Source organism: Podarcis bocagei (assembly GCF_964188305.1).
Source record: "Podarcis bocagei genome assembly, chromosome: 13".
Classification (NCBI taxonomy): domain Eukaryota; kingdom Metazoa; phylum Chordata; class Lepidosauria; order Squamata; family Lacertidae; genus Podarcis; species Podarcis bocagei.
Window position 1 is genome coordinate 13,918,339 of NC_138138.1, and position 10,987 is coordinate 13,929,325.

The 10,987-nt window shown below is 45.7% G+C and overlaps 1 protein-coding gene across 1 annotated transcript; it reads right to left on the bottom strand.

Moving 5' to 3' along the window:
- Positions 1–3,696: 3,696 nt before the first annotated feature.
- Positions 3,697–10,137, bottom strand: VPS25 (vacuolar protein sorting 25 homolog). Its single transcript, XM_081166967.1, has 6 exons — positions 9,989–10,137; positions 8,198–8,343; positions 6,868–6,921; positions 5,976–6,064; positions 4,991–5,066; positions 3,697–4,263 (listed from the first exon to the last, which is right to left on the bottom strand). The coding sequence occupies exons 1-6, from the start codon at positions 10,036–10,038 to the stop codon at positions 4,151–4,153; spliced, it is 528 nt and encodes a 175-aa protein (XP_081023093.1). The 5' UTR covers positions 10,039–10,137; the 3' UTR covers positions 3,697–4,150.
- Positions 10,138–10,987: the final 850 nt, after the last annotated feature.

A 10,987-nucleotide genomic window follows, 5' to 3' on the forward strand; every position in this document is an offset into this window, starting at 1 on the left:
ACTCCTTGTCCCTTGAGTGCTTTTCCTTCCCTCCCCACTTAAAATGTGGTTACAAAGCACGGATCCACATGGATCCTCAGGATTTTTGCATTGGGCTACTCCAAACTCACCATCAGATCACATGTCTGTGGCCACAGCATGAACCACAAAAATCATACATCCACTGTTTCGTTTAGAATATTTTTTTTCTTGTTTTCCTCCTCTAAAAACTATCTGCGTGTTATGGTCGGGTGCGTGTTATAGAGCGAAAAATACGGTATATAACCAGAGGTACCACTGTAGTGTCCATTTCAAGGACAGTAAGAGCTGTGGAACATGTGGAACGGTCTCCCTCAGAAGGCTGTAGATTCTTCTTCCTTGGAGGTTTTTAAGCAGAGATGGGATGGCCATCTGTCATGGATGCTTTAGCTGAGATTCCTGCATCGCAGGGGGTTGGTCTAGATGACCCTCGGGGTCCCTTCCAACTCTACGATTCTATGAGAAGAAAAAAGTCATTGGGCATCCTCAGAGAGAGGTACTTTCATGACACGCTTTCGGCGACATGGCTCACAAACACTTTCTCCTTTTTACAGAAGTGTATGCGTATATCTGTCAATGGAGGGCAACATTTCACAAATGCACTTCCATTTGTTTGTGGCACAATAGCACCCGCTAGTCTTTTAGGAATCAGAAAACTCTTTTCCCACCCACTGCCATGGACTACAGCAACTGCCCCTCTGAATCAGGTTTTTTTTTGAGGGAATGGCTGTGCCCTAGTGCCTTCGAGAGGAGTTTGACACACCAAAATGAAGCGGGTGAAGCTTATACCAGGAAGTGTTTCACTCGGCAAAATTCCTGCATATCAGGCACAGGAGCGGTGCCAGAAAAGAACAAATGGCTAATCCTAGTCCAGAGCCTAAACAGAAGGGTTGTAGTGAGGTAAAAAAATTAAATTACTCGACTGTCCTAACCACCCCTTATGTGTCAAGCCTGACGAAGGATTCTGGAGAATTCAAAAGACCACAGTGGTACCTCGGGTTAAGTACTTAATTTGTTCCGGAGGTCTGTTCTTAACCTGAAACTGTTCTTAACCTGAAGCACCACTTTAGCTAATGGGGCCTCCCGCTGCTGCTGCGCAGCTGGAGCACGATTTCTGCTCTCATCCTGAAGCAAAGTTCTTAACCCGAGGTACTATTTCTGGGTTTGAGGAGTCTGTAACCTGAACCGTACGTAACCCAAGGTACCACTGTACATACAACTTTGCCATGTTTTGCTTAGCCTAATAAAGGTGTCGCGATAATATGGTTTCCGGATTTTCCTTATGGGATAACATGGCTGCCATTACTTTTTTGTTTTAAGGTCTCCATATTCTTCCTCCGTGGGCCAGGAGCCTGATGTGACAATCCTGAGACAAGATTTCAACACCAGAAGATATGGGTAGGCAAACTAAGGCCCAGATCCGGCCCAATCGCCTTCTAAATCCGGTTGGCGGATGGTCTGGGAATCAGTGTGTTTTTACATGAGTAGAATGTGCCCTTTTATTTAAAATGCATCTCTGGGTTATTTGTGGGGCATAGGAATTTGCTCATCTTTTTTTCAAAATATAGTCTGGCCCCCCACAAGCTCTGAGAGACAGTGGACCAGCCCCCTGCTGAAAAAGTTTGCTGACCCCTGCCATAAGAGGATGCCATGAAATTGAAACAGGGCATTTTGACAGACACAGTGGCTCAGCAAGTTAGTTCTCCTTGGTCTGTCAGTTGATTCTTCTCCCCAGCTTGTCAGTTAATTCTTTTCCTGATGCTGACCTGGCGGGACACATGGCTGCAAGTAGCTGCAAGCAGCCCAGGAAGTATGCAACCGACTCAGTTCTGGGAACACTTTGAAACGGCCTGACAAGGACTTCTAGGAACAAAGTATGCCTTGGGATCCTCCCTGGGCACAGCACCGTACCAGCCAAGATAATGTTATTTCCCATGTTCTGTTTTGTGTGTGCTTTTAAGCCACTGGTTTGCAATCAATTTTACTTTTAAAATACCAAAATGTGCCTTGGGATTTCCCTCGCCACCTGCCCGTATCAGATTGCAAATACCCTAATCCTATTTGGGTTCCTTTCATAAGAGCGTTTTAAAGCGTCCTTGTGGCCAGAACAGTCTTGACACCAGCACATTGGCAGGTTTCTGAGCTTTCGGATTAGCAAAATGGATAGGGTGCAGCGCATGGGGTTAAGGGAAATATTGGTGGCACCTTGCGCTTATCCCTTGGCGGGCCCACAGAGCCACAAAGATGATCACGCCAAAATACGAGGCCCAGAAAGCTTCTCCACATGGCAGAAACTGGGAGCCGTAGACAGCAGACTGTTGACAATAGCCACAGTTGAACCAGAGGTATTCCAAGTCTCAATCACTCTTACCTTTCTGCCGCCAGATAGAGATGCCTGATACAGTGGTACCTTGGTTCCCGAACTTAATCCGTTCTGGGAGTCTGTTCGACTCTCGAAACCGTTCGAAAACCAAGGCGCAGCTTCCGATTGGCTGCGGGAGCTTCCTGCACTCAAGCGGAAGCCATGTCAGACGTTCGACTTCCAAAAAACATTCGCAAACCAGAACACTTACTTCCGGGTTTGCGGCGTCCGGGAGCCGATTTGTTCAACAACTAAGCCGTTCGGGAAACAAGGCACCACTGTACTGGGAGGGTGGCTGCTCACTGCTGTACTTTTATTTTATTTTCCACGGAATGGCAAGAAATATAACGGGGGACCCCACTGGGGTAGGAGCCAAACCTGTCCCAACAACCAGCAATATCTAGGACAGATATTATTCCACATCTGAGATACAGCTCTTTTTCTTTCTCCCCCGAACTAAAAAGGTTCCGAGTTTCTGGAATTCAACAGGTTCCAAGTTGAGCGGGGTCTGCAATCGGTGACCATGTTCAGATGGGGGCAAGATGATCTCCTTCGTTCCTGAGACTGCCCTTACTCAGGTTGTTGGAGCGGAAGGCAAAGTTGGCCTCACTCCAGTGGAATCAAGTGTGACCCTAAACCTCTGGTCCATATATGCGAATGGCTGCCTGCTTGGGAAGGAGAACGAGAAGCAGAAGCGCAACATAGACTCTGAAAGCGTCTTAAATCTGCTCCCCGCAACCCAGCCACAGCAAATTTGCTAGCAAAGTTATGTTACTTTGAAGGCTCTTCAGTACATATTTGGCAGCAAAGCCCCAAGCCCTTAGCAGAATTGCTGGAAAGTTTTTACAGTTATTGTTTCTCTGAATTCTTGGGATTGATAAACATGACGGAGAAAGACAAAAAAAGTTGTTGTTTTTTAAATTCTCACAAGTGTCATATCACTGCCCACCATTAACTCTCAAGGTGTTGCTGGCCAGCAATCTGAGAAAACACACCTTACCGTTTGGGATGATGAAACTAGTCTGGATAACAAGATGGCTTGCTGACTCCTGGGTAATGTCGCTTGCAGCCCCTCTAATCCTTGTGATGGATTAGAAACAGGGGAGACGTAAGGCAGGCGCAGTTTCACGTTGCCAGGAGGGCAATATTGCTCTGGCTTTTTAGAGAGAGGGAAATGTTCAAATGCACCAGCAGGAGCCTGGTGTCGGGCTAAAAAATGAAAAGAGGTGATGCGAGTCACGGGGTGGGAAGAGAATAAAGACATGAACTACCCCAGGGGAACAACACACGCATACAGAGACACAAGCACACAGGACTAGTCTTGTAAATAGTGTGGTTTAATTTTGCCTAAAGTCCTCAATGCCTTATCCTGCTGTGGATAGCCCAGTCTGCATGGCCTCCTGCCCTGCTGGAGGGAGACTACTAGGTTTTTGATCCCAACTTTGTGGCTCACAGCTGCAAGCGGCAGGGTCCGTGGTGTGCCCTGGGGAGGCCAAACCCAAAGGGCCCACACCTGCTTCGTGTCAGCTGCACCCCGCCAACGCTCTGGTCCTCTACAAATCTATTCAGAGCATCTTCAGAACACCACAACCCCTCAAAAGGGACAGAAGCAGCAGAGGGGAAGGAAGAACCCGGAGTCGGGCGCTGAGCCGCCAAGACAACACGTTGCCGCTTTGGCCTTTGACGCAAGGAAACCAGAGCACAGAGAAGCCCTTCAACCCAAAAAACACTTTTGCCCAGTCAGACCAGAAAGCCAGAGGAGAAGGTTGGTTAGAAGAACTTGACGCCCCGCCCGTCATCCAGGGTGATGATTTCAGCCTTGTGTTCCTGCTGCAAAGCTTGCAGAGCACGGAGAAGCATGGATTCTTCCAAGCCATGGAACTCTAGGAGAGGAGGAAACAGCCTCGGTTGAGGGATCTGGCAACCACACATAAAAGCTTCCACAAGATAAGCAGCAATCGCTACATCTGGTGGTAGAGAGTTCCACAGTGTAACCATGCACTGGGTCGAGAAATTCTGTCTGTCACTGGATGAACCTGGGTTCTAGTATTATGAGAAACAAAGGTTTTCCTCTTTTTATCCACACTGTGCATAATGCAGCCTTACTCACCTTTTTTTTTCTAAACTAGAAAAACTAGGGACGCGGGTGGCGCTGTGGGTTAAACCACAGAGCCTAGGACTTGCTGATCAGAAGGTCAGTGGTTCAAATCTCTGTGACAGGGTGAGCTCCCGTTGCTCGATCCCTGCTCCTGCCAACCTAGCAGTTCGAAAGCACCTCAAAGTGCAAGTAGATAAATAGGTACCACTCTGGCGGGAAGGTAAACGGCGTTTTTGTGCGCTGCTCTGGTTCTCCAGAAGCGGCTTAGTCATGCTGGCCACATGACCTGGAAGCTGTACACGGGCTCCCTTGGCCAATAAAGCGAGATGAGTGCCGAACCCCAGAGTAGGTCACGACTGGACCTAATGGTCAGGGGTCCCTTTACCTTTTACCTAGAAAAACCCAAAGGTTGTAGATTTTCCTCCTACAGGAGTTGCTCCAATCACTTGATCATTTGGGTTGCCCGTTTCTACACCACAATGCAAAATTCTGCCAGGTGCAAGCAAAGCTACCTTCATTCTCTGTGTCATCGCCATTGGACAGCTCATACAAGGTGAAAACTGAGTTGGTCAACCCATTCTTTGACACCTGGGAACAGAAGAGGGAGGGGGAAAAGAGAATGTTAAAACTCTGACCCGCATTTATCAGTTTTCCAGTCTCAGATCAATAAGTCAATAAAAATGAAGAAAAATGTTAAACACAGCTTTTCGTAAAAGGAAAAAAAATCAGAGCACCAAAGCACAGCAACAAAAATAACAGGAGAAGAGAAAAAACAAACACACACAGTTTGAGCAATGTATCAGAAGGCCTTCGACATTGGGCACTGAAAATACATTAGAATAGACGCCAGGCAAGCCTCCTCGAGGAGAACATTTGAGTTGCGGGTTGCCTGCATTGAGAAGGCCTCTCTCCAAACACCACTTGCGCAACTTTCAGAGACAGGCAGGTTCACGCAAGAGATGACATGTTTTTAGTTCCCAACGCGTGCGTGGCTTCAAAGATAAAAACAGCAGCATTTTAAAAACTGTGCTGAGAAACAGACCAGCGGCCCATGAAGAAATGAAGATATTATTATTGGAAAACAAAAAGCAAAACCAAACAGATGCCGTGGTTAATTTGCTTCTCAAAGACCGCATCTCTGGAAGCCTTTTTCTTACTTTTCAAGCCCTCCAAAGCCGTTCATCAAGACTCAACGCAGGCAATCTGCTTGGGCTGGTGGGAATTTGTGCTTCCATGACTGCACTGCACAAGCACAGAATTTGCGTATCAGGCAAGGGAAAAAATGTCCCTAGAATCTCAGTTTTCACTGGGAAAAATAACAGCAACTTTCTAGCCCTTAACACTGTGGGGGGTGGGCAGAATGCCTGGTGAAACTTCAGAGTGTGGGAAGGGAGGAAGAAGCGGATTCAAGCATACACTACCTCCATGACCTTAACCAATGTCTTTCAGGAGCACCATTAACCAATATGGGTTACACAGTCCAGAACCTGCTCTTACCCACTGATAGATGAGCTTGCCCCATTCTTCCGGACGCCGCCACATGATCAGAAAGCTAGATTTGTTTTTGTCAAGCCATTCAAGATTCCCTGGAATGAAGCAGAGCACTCACATAATATCAGGGCCCACTTGTACCTAAGACAACAGACACTGAATCTCTCCTGTGTAAGAAGTCGATTACTTCTTAGATGAATCTGTGCAAAAAAACATTAATGCTGTGATTTTAGTCACACTTACTTGGAAGTGAATCTCACTGAAATTGATGAGAATTGCTGCCAAATAAACATGTTTGGGATTAGGGATTTACATGACCCTCAAGTTTCATGATCTTCTTTCTACCCATATAACCATTTTGCACAGCATTATACACAGTGGCAGTTTTCCCCCATCCTGCCACCAAACAGAGAAAGATCCCACCAGAAATTTCAGCTTGAAGTGTATCTTTAAAAGTTAAACACCACAGACTTTCTGATTTCAGGAAATTTCTATCTTGGGGGGGGGGGAAGCATTTTTTGTTCATTTCAGAATATTGACTTAAAATGTCTCCTGATGATTGTATACCCATTTTTATATTCAGCTGAAAAGCTCACACATCTCAACATTTCAGAAGCAGGCTAATCTGGAGTTATCAAAACTTCTGTTGCCATTTCAAAATCACATCATTTTATCCCTGTTATCGGTGATGGCTGGTTGCTTTCTTTATCCCCAATTGGGATAAAAACTGTCTTATGGGCAGAGAAGTTTCATTTGCTGACCCACCTTTACTTCTGTAAGGAAGATGCTTTTGTTTTCCATGCCAGCTGTTAGCCCCCGCCTGACATTTTAAAATGAGAACTGGATTAAAACAGTAAACGCAAAAGTTAACTCAAAATCAACACAAACCAGAACCCACCTTTTTTCCTGAGTTCTTCTAACACCACAATGATGGATTCCAATGGGAGCTTTCCTGTTTCACAGTTAAGGAAACAGTCACTTGGCATAGGATAGGAAAAGGGTATACAGAAGTCGAGAAAATAATACAAAGTAGGACAAACTCAACTTAGGACATCTAAAGGAATCTGAAAGGTCTTGGTCTCAGAATTCAGGGCTTTTTTACTCAGAGCAGATCCAATGAAATTAATGAACCACAGTTAGTCATGTTTATTAAATTCAATGACTGTGCTTGGAGCAAAAAGGTGAAGCATTCTAGTTTCTCAAGGAGATGGCTCTTCTCTTTGCTGCAGTAACACAGTAGATATGGTAACTTGCCCATCAAACCAAGCATGCAACCAACCCAACTCAGAATTTGGTCACTGAACTGGAAGGGGTTTAAATGACATTAACTCAACCCTTTGCTTGAAGGGCAGGACTATCCACCAACCTCTCAACAGATCCACCAAGGCAACCCCAAACATGTGCAGAAAGCAGGCACCTGCAGAGCAAATAGCTTGAGACGTTTCAAGTAACTAAGTTCCATGTTGCAGGGGACGAAAACTATGGAGAAGTTTGATTCTACCTTGAATTTACATTGCAAAATTGGCTTCCTAATACTGTGCCGAGTAAGAAAACCCATCATCAACAAAAGCACAAAAGTAGGTCACTGCAGAAAAACAACCACCTATTTTATAGTTAAGAGTAAAATAGTTGCATTGTACTTTTTAATGAACTAAAGTGGCAGGGTTGGGCAGAAAGTTCATTTCACAGAACTCAAGAAGAGAGATATTCTGTGTAACTGAAATGTATTCTGATACAATTCGCCCACCAGGAAATGTCAGCTACTGTCATCTAAGTCCCTCTGTTTTTAATAGATCCAACAGGGCAACTAATATTTTGAGGACATCTGCTCAACAGTGACCCAGACTGCAATACAGAATGATGACATTTCAAAGAAAAATGAGTATAAAAAAAAGTTTGGGAAGCAAAAACTTATCTTCTGCTCAGCAAAACTAAAAAGGCTAAAAGAGAACTCACATGCTGTTCTGGCCAAGATGAGGATAGAGCTGCTGACCTAGAAAAAAGCATTTGTTTAAAAATGCAAAGTCATTCTGTGTGCTTTTCCTTGTTCTGCACTTGTGCAGCAACCCAACAAACAATTGCTGCAAGCCTGAACTGCTTCCAAGCCTGAACTGTGAACTGTTCTTCCATGACAGCAGCCAGCACTTTCATCTAAAGAAACAGCAAAATTCCTTTGCCTGCTCACCAGGGTAGGTAAGGCCGCCACAGGCTAGGGGGAGGAAGGATACGCTGCAGTTTCCAGTTGTTGAACAGTGGGCTCTCCTGCGCCTCTGCGACAGTCATGGTGTAGAGCTTGTTGAGGCGGCAGTAGGAAAGCGCTAAGGAACACCAAGCCGTCAGCTGCTTCTGCCTCGTGTCCACATTGGGCTGCAACCTAAACGCAATCACAGGGACAGCTATAGCTCAGTCCATTTCAGAAATCCAGCTAAGCTAGTTCCAAAACAGAATCAAGAATTAGAAACTTCCCATCTCCTGTCAGAAAACCCTGGTGGTGATGATGATGATGTTCTGGGCCCAGTCGCGTGACTCAGGAGAGCTCAGAGCCCCTTGGCTGAAGCAACCACTGCTTTTCCCCCTGAGCTGGCCAACAGATGTGCCTCACATGAAAAATAGGGACAATGGCCGCCGAGACCATATAACACCGGTCCTGAAAGACCTCCATTGGCTCCCAGTACGTTTCTGAGCACAGTTCAAAGTGCTGGTGTTGACCTTTAAAGCCCTAAACTGCCCAGTATACCTAAAGGAGCATCTCCACCCCCTTTTTAAGGTAAATTCCCTTATTCCGAATAGGATTTCTCGCAAGAAAAGGGAAAAGTTGACAGCTATGCTCCACCTCCATTGTTCAGCCTGGACACTGAGGTCCAGCTCCAAGGGCCTTCTGGCGATCCCCTTCCTGCAAGAAGTGAGATTACAGGGAACCAGACAGAGGGCGTTCTTGGTAGTGGCGCCCGCCCTTTGGAACGCCCTCCTGTCAGTAGTCAAGGAAATAAACAACTATCTGACTTTTAGAAGACATCTGAAGGCAGCCCTGCTTAGGAAAGTTTTTAAGGTTTGATGTTTTATTGTGTTTTTAATATTCTGTGGGGAGCCGCCCAGAGTGGCTGGGGAAAACCAGCCAGATGGGTGGGGTATAAATAATATATTATTACAGTCATACCTCGGGTTAAAATGGCTTCAGGTTGAGCGTTTTCAGGTTGTGTTCCGTGGTGACCTGGAAGTAACAGAACGGGTTACTTCCGGGTTTCGCCACTTGTGCATGTGCAGACACTCAAAATGATGTCATGCGCATGTGCAGAACGGCGAATCACGACCCGCGCACGTGCAGAAGCGGGTTACGTTCTGCTCAGGATGGGAATGGGCTCCGGAATGGATCCCGTTTGCGTCCAGAGGTACCACTGTATTATTATTATTATTATCAACAATTAAGAGCAGCAAGGCCTGGCAAGAATGAAAAAAACAATGGTTTTGGGCCTGCTTCCCTTTGGGCCAGGCAACTACCTTAATAATAATAATAATAATAATAATAATAATAATAATAATAATAATAATAATAATATTTATACCCTGCCCTCCCCAGCCAAGGCCGGGCTCAGGGCGGCTAACAACCAATAATAAAAACAAGTTGATTGGAATGCAACTTAAAAAACAAGGTTCAATACAACATTTAAACATCTATGTTGTATTTGGGTGTCAAAGGGCATCACCTGTCCGGTGCTTTCTGGGAAACGAAAACAAAAAGCAGCCAAGCACCAAACCGGGCGCCCTGAGCAGCAGGAGCAGCTGTGGGCCTTAGACTCACAGAACCGCCGAGTTTGGAAGGGGGTCCCCAGGGTCATCTAGCCCAACCCGCAACTAGGGGGTTGGACTAGATGACCCTGGGGGACCCCTTCCAACTCTGCGGTTCCGTGTTCCGACGGGCTGCTTTAGAGGGTGCGCTCCCCCCTCCCCACGGACTAAGGGGGCTGGCGGACTCGAGCGCGGGGCCGAGGAGGGGTCAGGAGGGGCGCCGGGGGACTCACGTGAAGAAGGGCGGGAAACTGTACTGCCAGGGCCACTCGAAACTCATCATCGCCTCTGGGGCGGAGCAGCGCTTCCGTCTCCCAGCGCCAACTCTCGGTCCGTCCCGAAGAGGCTCCCCCCGCGCCCCGCAAGCGCCACACGAAGGTTCCGGGCAGAAGCCTGGGCGAAGTTCCCCGCCTCGCGCGCCCATAGAGCTACGCGGCCCGCGAGAGCCGCGCGCCCTCCTCCGCTGCAGAGGGTTGTCGGGCTGTGGCAGCCGCTCATATTTTGCTGTTGTTATTGTCGCTATCCGCGTGGTTTAAATATTGTGTTTTTATTATTGTTATTATTGTTATTATTGTTATTTACTTCTATATTTCGTAAAAAATTAAAAAGCCTCTTGATAGTTTTTCTCTCTCTTTCTGTGTGTGCGTATATATATATATATATATATATATATATATATATATGTGTGTGTGTGTGTGTGTGTGTGTGTGTACATATATATATATGCTTTCGTAGATTTATATATATAATTTTGTGTGTGTGTGTGTGTGTGTAGTGTATATATGTATGTGTGTGTATATATATATATAATATGTGCTTTCGTAATATATAATATGTGTATATATATGTGTGTGTGTGTGTGTGTACACGCAGACACACAATCAATACATACACAAAACACACACACATAAAATCAAGAGGCTTTTAAAGTTAGTTTTATACACACAGACAAAAAAAACAAACCCAAGAGGCTTTTTAAGTTATATACTGTATATATACATACACCCCCCCCCACACACACAGAGTGCTTTTTCTGGGGGTACATGGGTACACATACCCCTAAACATTTTGTGAATCTTTGTACTTTTGTCCATTTACTGTATTTATTTTTCCCAATTTGAACTATAAAATGGTGGTTTTCTTGAGTCAAAATGAGAGTACAGTACCCCTAAACTTTTTTTTAAAGAAAAAAAGCACTGTGTGCGTGTGCGTGTATGTACTCTCTCTCTCTC